General features: G+C 36.0%; 3 protein-coding genes across 4 annotated transcripts; 1 reads left to right on the top strand and 2 right to left on the bottom strand.

Annotated features, from left to right (window-relative positions):
• Positions 1–748: 748 nt before the first annotated feature.
• LOC11444383 (anamorsin homolog) lies at positions 749–5,404 on the bottom strand. The gene is made up of 8 exons (XM_003607160.4): positions 5,247–5,404; positions 4,525–4,672; positions 3,474–3,640; positions 3,324–3,395; positions 2,693–2,852; positions 2,476–2,609; positions 1,123–1,197; positions 749–1,009 (listed from the first exon to the last, which is right to left on the bottom strand). The coding sequence occupies exons 1-8, from the start codon at positions 5,247–5,249 to the stop codon at positions 971–973; spliced, it is 798 nt and encodes a 265-aa protein (XP_003607208.1). The 5' UTR covers positions 5,250–5,404; the 3' UTR covers positions 749–970.
• Positions 5,405–6,969: 1,565 nt separating this feature from the next.
• Positions 6,970–8,598, top strand: LOC11445419 (pentatricopeptide repeat-containing protein At5g15300). The gene has a single exon (XM_003607159.3). The coding sequence runs from the start codon at positions 6,970–6,972 to the stop codon at positions 8,596–8,598; it is 1,629 nt and encodes a 542-aa protein (XP_003607207.1).
• Positions 8,599–9,625: 1,027 nt separating this feature from the next.
• Positions 9,626–14,743, bottom strand: LOC11438115 (AP-5 complex subunit beta-1). 2 transcript variants are annotated; one of them, XR_003011216.2, is made up of 5 exons: positions 13,209–14,743; positions 12,333–12,772; positions 10,625–12,159; positions 10,105–10,450; positions 9,626–10,012 (listed from the first exon to the last, which is right to left on the bottom strand). XR_003011216.2 is itself a non-coding variant. In XM_003607158.4 (3 exons), the coding sequence occupies exons 1-3, from the start codon at positions 14,619–14,621 to the stop codon at positions 10,692–10,694; spliced, it is 3,321 nt and encodes a 1,106-aa protein (XP_003607206.2). In that variant the 5' UTR covers positions 14,622–14,743; the 3' UTR covers positions 10,528–10,691. The 2 variants fall into 2 exon arrangements, 1 of the variants encoding a protein (XP_003607206.2); XM_003607158.4 differs by lacking the exons at positions 9,626–10,012; positions 10,105–10,450 and having other exon boundaries at positions 10,528–12,159.
• Between the last annotated feature and the right edge of the window lie 239 nt (positions 14,744–14,982).

Here is a 14,982-nt window from a genome sequence, read left to right as displayed (position 1 = left end):
ATTGTTTATGTGGTATGGTGTGGATCGTAACACAAGTATCCGTGCGTATCAAGAAGTATCGAAAAGTATTGGAAAATTATTTTCTTAAAAAATAAAATTTAATATTTGGATACTCTCCCGGTACGTATCGAAAAGTATCGGGTAGGTATCGGTGCAGGATACACAGGAGATACGATACGTCATCCATTTTGAAGTATCGGGGCTTCACAGGGCGACAATCATAGATCATATTTAGACCTTCAAGTATTATTCAAATGACCTCTAAAATAAAAAATAAAAAAAAATGAGGCAATTGTTATCAAAGCACTCCATAAATGTTCAATTACTCAAATATTGTATTAATCAAAACTTGAAAACTCTAGCATCAACAACATTTAAAATTTGAGAGTTATCATAGATTGCATCAACAACATTTAAAATTTGAGAGTTATCATAGATTAGAAAATTATCATAAGCTAGTTCATCGCATTCCTAATCTAGTAGTGTAAGGCAGAAACCCAGCATAACAGCTTGAGAGGCATTGTTTTTCTTCACAACATAGCTGTAAGGATCACAGAGACGAGCATTACACTTGTTTAGCTTAATATTCAATTACATTAGTGCACCGGACCCTGCGTATGCATGAGCTTTAGTGCACCTGATTGACCTTTTTTGATTAATAATATTCAATTCAATTACATGATTTCTAGCTTGGCTGAATTTAAGATTTTTAGGTATAACAAAAACACATTACAGTGCAAGCTTACGATGCAGAAAACAAAGGATTTTCTTTTTTATTATGAAGTAGCTAGAGAGGAGTAAAATTGACAACTAGTATATAATACCTGGAAACTCGGATATCTCAAAGTCTAACTTTAAACCGTATCAAATCAAACACCTTAAACGAACGATAACATAACCGATAACAATCCCTTACTATCTATAAATTCTATTATGCCATTCCCACGACAAAAGGTTACAACATTATCTATCATATGTCTGCAGCAAGGAAGTTACCGGACAGTGCAACCTGCAAAAAAAAAAAAATATATATATATATATATATATATGGATAAGTTATGCAACAGGACATACCAAAGAAATGACACCAAACAACTTAAGAGAGGGAGATAAAAGTAGTACCTTCTCGCCCATTTTGAAGGCAGGCAGTCCCTTGTAAGGGCAGGTACTGCACCTAAATGCATCCCCTAACCCACACTGTAGACCAAAGACAAACTTTCAGAACAATGGCCATTATACAAAAAATAATCTGAAATAGCATTAGTGAAGATATTAACAAAATAGACTAAACTATTAACAGAGAGAAAATCCCAAACTCTGCAAGGGAATCCCAGAAATTCACTGACTAAGCTGACTGCAATTCAACTCAATCTTAGAATATCTTCTAGAAAATATATTCGACAGAAGTTGATTTTTTGAAATGCTAGATACAATTCAGTGGGGATTACAAAACCAGAAGTCTAATTTAAACTCTGCCTATTTAAAAATTACGAACTCTGCCCAGAATCCACATGTAAATCAAAAGTATATCTTTCTTCTTTTTGTTTTAAAATTCATTTAGAATGACAAGCTTTATTAGTCATTCTGTGGCTCTTTGGTTTTAATTTTTTTTTAATTTTAACCATACGCTGCATTTGCTAGGCAACTTAATCATTGGCTTTGGACAGTACACTGCATTTGCTGCTTCTGTTTTCGGAAACAACTACAACAAGGCAATATTTTGAACAAAAATTCCACTGAGTCAACGGCAACAGCTCCCAATAGGAAGCATGTGAACAGAAAAAGAATGAACAAGATTCATGCTCCTCCAACTAAATTGACAGAAGCAAGGATGGATGAGTTAACAAAATGTAATGTAGAACGTCCTTGAATTTTGACAAAGGAACAATCGATGAAAGTTCTGCAGGAAGAGGACATTTGAATGTACATATTTGCAAAGAAAGTAGTTTGGTGGTGGTTTGATAGGTAATTTTGGCATTGAGGTGTGGGATGTTGAGTTAGAGTGGACATGAATCATATCATTGGAATATGTAAACAACCATACTATTAATTGAACTGGTTCAATGTTTGTTAGTCAAAGTACTTACAGTAGAAATGATTGCTTTAGAAGACTCAGAAGTCAGAACCAAAAAAACATTATAACATCAAGGCAACTAGAAAAGAAAAATAGAATAAAAGTATGAGTGCCATGGTAACATATTTAAGATTTGGCAACAGAACCAAATAGTCTTGACATCTATGTTGTCAATTCCAAATAGCGGCATGGAGAGTCCAACCCTGAAACTGAGATACCAGGATGTCGGCTATTTGAACATTTTTTCGGACTGATTACATGATTAATACTTGGATTTTACCACTATTTTAACACTGAAAATACTTTTATGTTTTTAAGCTATAGCCAATAATGATTTAATTAAAAATTGGATGACACTATAGGGACCAACATTGATTAAACGAAAAAAGAAAAAGACATACACTGCCACAAGCTGATTGAGGATTATTAATCTGTTCTGCTGTCAATCCTAACTTCAACACTTTCTCCTCTTCTTCTGCCCTTCCACATGAGCAATTTTTGCAGGCCTTTCTTGTAGGTCCGATTTCACAATCCCCTATTGCACAACATGTCAGCTAATCCAAATATCAAACATAAGACTAATAGAGGGACAAAGCTAGAGAAGGGTTGAATCTTTACCAGATGGCAGTTCAGGTTTCTTCAAATCTTCTTCAGACAAAAGACTATTTTCATCAATCAGATCTGAATCAAAATCAATTTGCACCTTGGGTGAACTTTTCACAACCTTCTTTAGTGCAAAAGATGAACCAATTTTCCATGAAGGCTTTTTAGCTTTGATCTGTGTGCAGTACAGAACATTATAATTAGAACTTGTAAGATGGTCAGAGCGATGTTAATAAGGAAAAAAAAATCTGGATGACTCATGGCCCATACTCCACTTGACATGCAATAGGAAAATAAATTTGTCAAAGACAATAAATAGTATCATTAAAAAAAACACTAGCTCTAATTAATGATCCTGCACAAAAATGAAAAACCATTAACTACAGCAATGGTCGTCAAATACCAGTAGCAGACTGGGCTTCAAGACACATGTCAGCCTATTACTCAACTCATCGGACACGTTTCTTTTGTATTTTATTTTGTTGTACGGAAAACAAGACGTGAGAAGACAATAACTGTTTGATTAAATGTTCCTAGCGTATTCTATTGCACAATAGTTTAAACGTAAGAAAACAAATAAATTTAAGAAGAAAAAAAACGGTTAATAGAGATGGTAAGGATATAGAAACCAGATAATGAAACTTACCACAGAAGATTGTAAAGCCTGTATTTCTGAAAATCCTGCCAATAATAACTTGTTTTCAAGATCAGGTATCATCTGAAAGGACAATGGGGAAAATGTGAGATCATGTACAATGACATGAATCACTCAAGCACAATCTAGCTGTTATTTTACCTTATCACCTGAACCCACAGCAGATTGGGAGGACTTGCGAATAAGAGTTGTCCCACCAGCTTTTAGCACTCTGAGGACTTCTTGAGTCAGTTGGTCGATAGGAAAATCAAGAGACTTCCAGATTAAAACGACCAAATCCACAGAGGAAGATTCCACTGGAAACTTGCCTGAAGTTTGCAATAAATAGACAGTAAAAATTGGCATCTTTGGCCATTATAAAATACTTCCTACGATCTTGAATATAAGCAAAAAAAGAGTCAAACAAAGTAGATGCATCAAGTTCAAATTTTTAACCAAATAAATCAACTTTGTTTTACTTTTTTTTTTTGCTTATGCTCAAGACCGGAGTAGCGCCACACATGCGGAATATGGGAAATCGTATTTGGAAAAGAAAAAGTAGCTCCTATCCAACTTCTGCCAACACCCTGTCAATCGACACATGTTTTCTCACCCACCCACCCCCATAAACTTCAAACATTAAAATTCAGTACCACAAGCCATTAGCATCTATATAACAGCAACACAGCCTACACTTCAAATTGAAGGTGTTTCTTGTGTCCGAGAGTGACACATGTGGTTACATTCAAATTCAATCACTTCTATTTTCTCAAAGTATTATTGGTGTCTACATGTTTGTGTCAGTATTGTATCCAATGTCCATGTCTAAGTTTCCAGGTTAAGCATGCTCATCTAACAGCAAATTAATTTAAACAATTTCATCCAACATGAATCAAGGAAAAAGGAAGTTGAGGTCGAAGTTTTAAAGCATCGATAGAAGCATAGAAGCCTAAAGGATACACTAATTCACTCTATGCATTTTTTAGACATCATACGACAAAAACGGCTAGTAATAATAAAACCCAAAAAGATGGACATGCCAATGAATCATGATGTCGGATAATAGAAAGTCGAACAAGATGTAAGCAAAAGAAACATGTATTTTACTGGTTATATTTACAAACTAAAGTACCCCATAAAAAAATTTATTGCAAATCCATTATATCACATCACATATTAATATGCACAATAATTGAAGGAGAGGTAGAATTACTGAGTGATGATGCAGATGTGATGACAAGAGGATCCAATTTCTCAACCCCTTCATTCCCAAGTTCTCTAATCGCATCAAACACTTGACTAACAGGAAGAACTGCTTCATCCGTGCATGCCAACACAGCACCGTACATCTTTGCAGCATCCTGTAACAATAAATAACAAATTGAAAATGATTCAAATGAAACATATACATGCAGATAAGTACTTTTCAATACCAAAATAAAAAAACTTTGCATGCATCTTCGCAATGAATACACTTGAAATACATATCCACAAGAGCACAATAAACAGAACCATAGAAAACCATCAATCACAACACCCTTCAATCTCATATCCACAAATCACTTGTGCCTCACCAGGAACATCGTTTTAAACAAACCCATTAATCAAAGCTGTCCAAGCAACAATATCCCTTTGAGGACTTTCATCAAACATTTTACACGCACTTTTCGGAAACCCAGAACACCCAAAAGCCGAAATCAAATCATTACAAACAAAACAATCAAAATCAAACCCAAGTTTAAATATTTGAGCATGAAACATAAAAAGGGACATAACCGATGGAGTGGGTTACCGTAAAACGAATTGTGAATTGAAAATGAGAAAATGGATGAAAAGACATGGAATAATTTCGAAATTAGAATAATCAGTGAAAATCATAGAAATGTTTGAAGACGTTAACGAAAAGATTTGGAAAAGAGATGGAGAGGAACTAACCATTGCGATGAGATGTTGAAGTTGAAGTGAAAGAGAAAGCGTGAAGAGAAATCTAATAGAAGCTTCGAGAATTGAGATAGAGACGAAAAAACAAGTTGTCGACTCGCTTTAAAATTGTTCGATTTTGTTTTGAGGAAGAAAGAGGCAGGGTTTACTATATAAATAGTGCGATTTTTATTTCTTTTTAATATTTTCAGAATTACTCGTTTGAATATTACTTGAGAAAATGGGCATGGAAAATGGTACTTCATGATGAGAAAATAATAATAAAATGGTACTTTCATATTACTCATTTTCATAAAATTGATTTTGAAATAATTGATAATAAGTTGGGGTTAGAATGTATGTTAGCAAATGCATTCAATGCGAATACAAAAATAGAAATAAATGATAAGATTTATCAAGGTCATGACAAGTTTTAAGACACTTTTTTTTAATCAAATATGTGTCTAAGGGTGGTGTATTGAATTAGGATTTTAAAGGACAATTTTTGCTTAAAAAAGTTTTAAACATTTTAAAATATTTTCTAGAATTTTAATGACTTTGATGGTTTTAAAAGATTATCAGGATTTTCAATATGGATTTCAATAGATTTACATCATAAGATTTTAAAGGATTTTGTGGATTTATAAGATTTCAAAAGATTTTATGAATTTTAAGGACTTATTGAAAAAAGAAATTATTACAACAAACTCTCTATCATAATATTTTCAATACAAACTCTTATTATTATTTTTCATGATAGATAGAGAGGGATAGAGAGAGAGAAGGTAGAAGAGAGAGACGAAGAGAGAAGGGAGAGGAAAGATATAGTAAACTTTTAAAAGAAAAGCAATCTCAAAAAATCTCACGTCGTCACGAAATTCTTCTTAAAATTTCACTAGAAAATCCCACAAAATTCACCAAAATTCAATTTATTAAACAATCCTTTAAAATTTGAATGATTTTGAATACCATGAGACTTTATTTAAGTGATAAAAAGTTTTGATTGAATATCTCAAGACTTTTTTAAAACGACAAAGAGTTTTGATTGAATACCACAAGACTTTTTCATAATTAAAAAGTCCTTTAAAATTCATTAGAATCCTAATCCAATACCCTAAGATTTCTAGATGATAAAGTCATGAGTGGTCTTGAACATGGGCGGAGGGGGACCGTCCAAGACACCATATTTTTAGAGACACAAAAATTATTGGTTTAATACATGCTTTGGTCCCTTAACTTATTTTTGGATTTCAATTTGGTCCTCTAACTTTAAACTGTCTCAATTTGGTCCCCTAAATATACTTCCGTTTACCCAAGCAGTCCTTTCTGTTAGTATTTTTCAAAAAACGTTAATTTTGTCTATGTAGGCTACATGGACAAAGTTAACGTTTTTTTGACAAAAACTAACAGAAATGACCAGTTGGATAAACGGAGGACCAAATTAAGACAGTTTAAAATTAAGGGACCAAATTGAAATTCAAAAATAAATTAAGGGACCAAAACATGTATTATACCCAAAATTATTATTTTAACTCGTTTTGATTAACTATAGCAAAAATATTTCTTTAGAAAAAAAGTTATATTTCTTTTTAAAAAAATCTTAAAAATTATTTGATTCCTTCAAATTTTAAAATCGGCAAGAGACGTGTGCGGTGGCGCCGTCGCTGCCGAAGGAGGAGCGCTGAATAATTACTTCTACGCTGTGAACATCGCCGACGAGCTCGTGAGAGAAAGAAGAATGACGGGAAGCACATTTTCCCGAGCAACGTCCCTACTCAACAAACTCTCATCCATATCAGAACTAAAACAACTTCAAGCCATAATCACCAAATCAGGTCTTCACTCTCACATTCCCCTCACAACCAAACTCATTTTCTTTTCAGCTCTTTCTCCATTCGGTAACCTCTCACACGCTTATTCTCTTTTTCAACATTCTTCCATTCTTATCCACAACCCCTTCATTTCCAACACCATGATTCGTGCTTTTTCTCATAGTTGTTTCCCTCTTCAAGCCTTGCTTATTTATAACCAAATGCTAATCAACAACGTTGTTTCTGATAGTTACACTTGCAACTTTGTGCTTAAAGCTTGTTCCAGAGCTTATAAGTTGATACAGGAAAGCGGTAGTTGTGATGATGATAACCTTGTTGTTGTTTATAATAAAGGAACTGAAATTCACTGTAGAGTTATCAAAATAGGATTTCAAAATGACCCCTCTGTTCAAAATTCTTTGCTTTATTTCTATTCACAATGTGGGTTGGTCTCGGTTGCACGCCATCTGTTTGATCAAATTAAAGATACAAGTTTGGTTTCTTGGAATATTATGATATCAGCGTATGATCTTGTTAATGATTATGAATCGGCGGATTACCTGCTTGAATTGATGCCGTGTAAGACTGTCGTTTCGTGGAATACCCTGATTGCGAGATACATTAGGTTAGGTGATGTTCAGGCTGCCAGGAGAGTGTTCGGTTGTATGCCTGAGAGGAATGCGGTTTCGTGGAATTCTATGATTGCTGGTTGTGTTTCTGTTAGAGATTATGCGGGAGCGTTGGAACTCTTTTCTGAGATGCAAAATGCGGGAGTGAAACCGACAGAGGTAACACTTATATCGATCCTGGGTGCCTGTGCCGAAACTGGTGCACTGGAGATAGGTCACAAAATATACGAGTCTCTTAAAGTGTGTGAGCATAAGATTGAAAGTTATTTAGGTAATGCGCTTGTGAATATGTATTGTAAATGTGGGAATTTGAGCTTGGCTTGGGAAATATTTAATGGGATGAAGATGAAAACTGTGAGTTGTTGGAATGCTATGGTTATTGGTTTGGCTGTCCATGGTTATTGTGAGGAGGTTTTCCAATTGTTTACAGAGATGGAAGAAAGTCTCGGTGGTAGTATTAGGCCGGATCGGGTGACATTTATTGGTGTTTTAGTTGCCTGTAGTCATAAAGGTTTGGTTGATAAAGCAAGATGGTATTTTGATCATATGGTAAAGCGGTACAAAATTGTGCCTGATAGCAAGCATTATGGTTGCATGGTTGATCTTTTAAGCAGATGGGGTTTGTTGGAAGAGGCTTATCAAATTATTATGACCGCCCCTTTTCAAAATAGTGTTGTGTTGTGGAGAACATTGCTGGGTGCTTGTAGGACACAAAGTAACACTGAGTTAGCTGAGATTTCCTTCAAACAACTTGCCAAATTGAAGCAACTAATAGATGGAGATTACGTTTTGTTATCTAACATTTATGCTGAAGCTGGGAGATGGGATGAGGTTGAGAGATTGAGGAGTGAAATGGACTACTTGCATGTTCCTAGGCAAGCTGGCTACAGCCAAATCAATATGAAAGAATCTGATAGACTATCCTGAACAAACCATTGACCTCTTTTGCTGAGTTACATTAAAGATGTTTTTTAGTCAGCCATGCACCCTTATATGAACTATGAAGTGAATATTCTTCAATTATGCTAAATAAGTGATTGGCATGAAGACTGTGGATGAAGCTGAGAATCTTAAAATCAGTTCCACCATCATCTAGGAGGGTGTCAAGGAAGGTCCAAAAGATGAAAAAGGATGGCAGTTAGGCACCAATTAGTCCTGCTAAGTTGAGAATGTCGTATCCAAAATCACACGTTCAAGATGTGGTGGTATCCAAGGCATAACATCAAATGATATTGTAATGAAGGGATACCATTAAGGCCAAAAAAAGTGGAAACCACATGCTCAACCATAGACTGAAACTGAGCTGCCACAGATTGAGCCACATTCCCATCCGGTGAACCAGTAACCACAGACTGAACCTCATCCTCGGTAGAGCAGTTAACGCTCACAGTTTGCACTCACAATAAACTATATGTTTCATTAAAAAAAGACTTATTGTTGCTAATATATATGGAACATTTTTTTTCCTTTTGGATTTGAACTAGCAACATATTATAGACAAGCAACAAGGTTTGGTCATCCCAAATCAGAGGAAACATAGCACCTCAAAATTTGATACAAGCGTCATACATTGGTGGGACATCAAGATTCGTGAACTTAATAACATGAAGGCTTCCACCTAGAGGTCCACATCAATACTGACGAAGAAGGATTGAATGAAGACTGATTGTTAATGTTTGAATACTTTTTGGGTTTTGTGTGTGATAATGTTATGCATATCAGTTATTGTGTGTAAACATTTGATTTCAGTGGCAACTATAAAGTCGTTGCCTTTTAAATTTCAAAACATGTTAAGTATTTAGATATTGGTGTAATTGAATGCCTCTTTTCGACTAATGCTACCTTTTAAATTTCAAGGCATGTTAAGTCATGGCCTTTGGTGTTGTTATATTTGTTTCTGTCATTAGTAAGTTGATTTTTATGTGAACGTTTACGTCAACACAATTGTTTGTCATACACCATAAACCATAACTGTTCATTTACTTCAAATAATATCCGCTACATGAAGTACTCATACACATTAGATAATACTATTGCACACCAACAAACAACATGACCTACGAATACACTATGTCCCATGAATACAACAAATAAAAACACTATCATAAACATTTGCATTGTTACAAACGATGCAAATAAAATACATTTCATGAACTTCTGTCAGTAACCAAACTGTTAATCTTAGAATTCAAATTTGCTTTCCACATCATCCATTGCATTATCTCTTCAAACCTCCATTACAAATTGTCTTTCAAACTCTATTTTAGATGTTTCTATTTCAGCTGCAACATTTTCATCCAACCATCTTTCCAAATGAAGTATTGTAATTTGCCTGGTCATCCTGCAAAACATCAAAATATAGATTCCTCAACAACATGAAATTCAGACATGTACGAAGAAATGGAAAAACAATTTGAACAAACATTGACAAACCTTATTGAATGAGCAGATAACAGTCTTCCTAGGTTTAATTGTGTGTTGGCTCTGCGTAGAAGACACCTTTCATCACAGTTGCAACAAGGTACATTCGAAAACCCCTTTACATGTGACGAAGAGGGTTGACTCCACTCTTCACGGGAGGCTTTCTTCACCTCCATGGACTTTGAAAAATGGTGTACCACCTCCCATCATAACTCTACTTCTTCTGTTCCAAACTCAACTTGCAGCAATGGAGGAATAAGGGTTATAGTTATTTCAATTTAAAGGACATTGGGAAGATAATTAATGTTTTAATTGATTGTCATTTTGGTCCTAACCATATCATTTTCAAGAACTAAAACTGCATGAAGGGAAAAAAAAAAAAATATATATATATATATATATAATATGAAATTTCTTAAAATTATGTACCTCAAATTGCACGAGCAAAAATGTGTTCTTATTGAACAGCAAAGCCACATTCTACATATGGCACATACAAACTGTACATTGCAAAAGAATAAAAAAGACATACATCATCACAAGCTGATCGAGGATTGGTAGTCTTTATACAATCATTAATGTAGATGAAACAACAGCTGTTATGATAGATATAAAGCTTCTAGGTAATCATCAATGTAGGCCAAGCTAGGCCAATGATCTGTGCGTATGCGAACTAGGGTTGAAACATCACCAACTTCCATCTGGAAAAGGAGATGGAACCGTGGTGGAAGGAATATTAGAACAAGAAAAAAGCCCAGATTTTTTTGCCTGCTATTGATAATACCTCCCTTTTCATACTCTTCATTATTGTATGTAAGACGAAGTGGTCCTGTATCAGTATTTGTAACTGGAGTTGCAAAAGGGGAAGCATCTTCCCAGATGACATTCTGAATAATCCCTCCTTCCCATACAGCGTCAATAAGTGACTCCCCACTCACACCTACAACAAAACGTGCCAGATGGCGCTCAGTTGCCTGGATCAAAGAGTTCGCAGGGACGTCAAGAAGCTTGACAGATTGTGTTCCGCTTATGGCAGCAATCCCTTTGCCCCCTTTCAATTGAAAGGTTTCCCGCCCAGTGCTAGAGGATGAGCCACATGCCTCCCATAAAGCAGTGAACAAGTCAAAGTTGTACTGAGGTATTGCGTCTTCTTGGATGTCTGATGGAACAATGGTCTTGAGAAACATGTCTTCTATGCCTGCTGTGATTCCCTGAAGTTGACCTTGGATGATCTGACCATTTTCTGAATTTGTTTCAATGTTAACATCAACTATACCTGGTGTCGGTTCCCTGGGTTCCAAATCAATCACAACAGTAGCTCTATTCTTTTTCTCTACTCCGGAATCCTTTCCAAGAGGAACAATACTGAGGGAGTCATTTTGAGATGCATGATCTTTACTGGGAGGTTCACCAAGAAGAAAAGGTATATGATAGGATGGAATCGATCCATAAGGTGCAGAAGACGAAAAATGTAACACAGTAGCATATATAGCGGGAAGTGAATCTATCTCTTCCTGGGATGTGGCAGTGTTACTGATTCCCAACATGCGATTGAAAGTATTAGATTCAAATTGCAAACTGCATGATATGCTAACTTTGAGCCCTGCCATGTATCTGTAGTCAGGAATACAGGAAAAGTACTTCCTTAAAGTGTTCAAAATTTCTGCAACTTTGGAGTCCATGACACGGAGTGGCTCATGTGGTTGATTTGTTCTGCCAGTTTCAGGAATGACCTGTGAATTGGAACTTTCAGAAAATTCCTTTTCCTCGATAGGGGCTTCAAGGTCCCTGATGCCCTCCAGATAAGCAGGTTTGCTACTACTCACGACTAAACTTGATAAAGACAAAGACCAAAACTGCTTAACAAGCAATGGGGTTAGACGCTCGAAGTGAATGCAGGATGATAGGTTTTTAAATGTCTTGAATCTCTGAGAAGGTCGGGGTGACTGAACATTGAAGAAAGAGGTTTGGTGTGAAGAAGGTGAAATCCCAAGCATCGTGCCTCCGAGGCTCAAGATATCTCTAAGCTTCTTCCCCGGAATGCAGACCAGCATACGCAAGTAGGTCCTGAAACATACCAAATATCAGAAAAGCCAGGTAACCACTTTTGCAGACCCTCTAAACTTTAGTCTAGCTAGCTATCTCTGATTTCAACAGACAGTTCACAAATGAAAAGTGAAGGGGCCAAAACATGAAAAACAGATTACATCAAAAGCAAGAATACATAGCGAGATCAATACCTTGAATTATCACGGACTTCCAAATCAGGAAAATAGAGACAAGTGAAAGCAAGTAGACGGGATAGTCTAAGGAACAATCTAGAACTATGGCGATGTACCAACATAGTTCGACAAATTCCAAGAGCTCTACTTCCTTGGGACCAAGATTTCATCACTGTATCCGGACCATGTTTCTCCACAAGAAAAATCATAAAGTTCGTGAGTAGCTCTAACAATCCATGCGGAGGTATTGTCTGATTCTCAGCAATTCTATGAAATATTGGGAAGCAATAAACCAACTTATAATCCATTTTAACTTTTGGAAGTAAGTGCGCATCAAATTTCTGAAGTAAGCGCTCACCCAACCAAGAATGCTTCTTACAAGATACTAAACGGTCCACAAAAGCAGCAACAACAGGAACCAGTCTCCGACTCTCCAGCATCATGTTGACAAGCATCACCTGAAAAAACAAGAATTTTAAATGCATCAATACCTAAAGACGTGACTTCAAATAACATCACAGTAAATTTACCTTAACCACAAAATTTGATATCTCTAGTAACTAACATAGCATTCGAATGAACATTTGAAAAATGTTAATTTGAATAAACTTGACTGTGCAAAATTAATATGATTAAAATTGAGTGTGAAGTGATGGGATGTTTTTACTTTACAAGCAAGTCTGTTGCAAAACTAAATGCAAAAAATACTTTTTTTTATCACTTCTCGAAAAACCAGTAATTATAGGCAAAACTAATTATGCCTGGAGTAACAAAGATATACTTTACTCGATTCTAGTAACAAAGAAATAATCCTATAATTAGAAATTCCTTTATGCAGTGTAACAATAACAAATCCAAGTGAGATTCTAATATGGAAATACTGTAAATAAGCACCTGCAAAGTACGAAATATCATTGAATCCAACAGATTTCTTGTGGTGGAAGGATCACTATCAAAATGAGACGATCCAGCAATGAGAAACTTGTGAAAAGTACGAAATGCAATTGCAGTCTCGGTGCTCACTGGAGGCAACCATTTAAAAGATGATACAGAAAGGAGACCCTGTTCAAACACCTTTACCGGATCAACCAAACTATCATCATCATCAGAATCACTTTTGAGTCTCAAGACAGAGCAAGAAGCAAGAAGGTCAAGCTTCAACGCTTTCAAAGCCAAAGGATCAAACAAAGAAGGATAAAAATTAGAACATACTTCATTTCCATTCTCTATCTTCTTCTCAATACGCGATTGTTTACTAAAAACCAATTGATTAAAACCCAACAACCAATGAATTGCCAACAATCGAAACACCAAATAATGATGAGCTTCTCTCGAAATCAACAACAGTCTACTCGAAACCTCGCCTTCTTGACCATCAAAAGCATCAATAAAACGCAAAAACATAGCTAAAACAACATGGCAGAGTAATGGATCGTAAGAATGAATCATACCAAACAACTGAACCCTAAGCATTGAAGGTTGCAATTCCAATGCCACTACCACAGGTATCACCATAGACACAAACTCCATCATTCCACATGGTGTCAACACTTGTGGCCACTCCAACAAAAACGCCAATGCCCTCCTTAATTCCTTCGTATTCAAACCCAAACCAAATTCCTCCCGATTCACGCATTGCGGTGTATTGAAAGGAAGCATCGGAAGCGATGTATTGAGAATTGAAACACTGAGTTTCTTATCAACAATGTTACGAATAACTGTTGTGAAAAGCAAAATGTAAGATTGTGAAGAGTGTGTTCGTTCATTCTGGCAAAGACTCCACAAATGTCCAACGACATCGGAAAGTAAACACGGTTTCGATCGTTCCAATTCTCTCAAACACTCGCATGCGACGGCGCGTGTGTGTCGATCAGAACCGAAGTTTGGACGGTTAATCACCGTCAACAAAATTTCAACTAAACTCTCCGTTACTTTCTGAACAATTTCGTCTTCGGAATCGGAGATGCAAACGATAACGGAAGTGACGGAAATCATGAACTGTTCTTTGAATAGCGGTGTGATGTGAACGGCGTCGGGTGGTGATTGGATAACGGTTTTGAGAGCTTCGATGAGACGGTGGAGGTGTGTGTGAGGGAAAATGGAAGTGGAGAATTCGTCGAGGAAGATGAGGAGTTGGAGTTTGAGTTGAAGAGGGGAATCTTTGCGGAGGAGTGAGGATAAGAGATGATCGGAGAGAGGTGGATCGAGAGAGTTCCATTTTTCGGTGGCGGTGTTGGATTGGAAATTTTCGATTAAGGTTTCCCATTCGTGGTGGGTTAGTGACTTTGACGGTGGTGGCGCCGTCATGGCGAACCGGAGGTGCGATGCGGTTCGTTAAGTTTGTTTACTTTACACTTAGATGAACAAAGCGTTAACGACGGCAATACACGTGTAGTTTCGGATGGAAAGTGAATAATGAAACAAATAGTAGCAAACAGGGGAATTGGTGAATTACTCTCAAATTAAGGTACCGTTTGATATGGTTTTTTTTTCCAGCTTTTCTACGGAGAAGCTAGGCCCAACACAATATCAAGTACTTTCGAAAAAAAATATTTTTTTAGAATGCAATTTATTTCACAATCACTTTTCTTCATCACGGATGCAATCTTATCTTTTATTTTTTAATATTATATTTCAATTTATTTTTTCTTTCATATAATGTTTTTTA

The sequence above is a fragment of the Medicago truncatula genome, chromosome 4, assembly GCF_003473485.1.
Source record: "Medicago truncatula cultivar Jemalong A17 chromosome 4, MtrunA17r5.0-ANR, whole genome shotgun sequence".
Lineage (NCBI taxonomy): Eukaryota > Viridiplantae > Streptophyta > Magnoliopsida > Fabales > Fabaceae > Medicago > Medicago truncatula.
The sequence above is the reverse complement of the archived record's forward strand: the minus strand, read 5'-3'. Positions and strand labels throughout refer to the sequence as shown.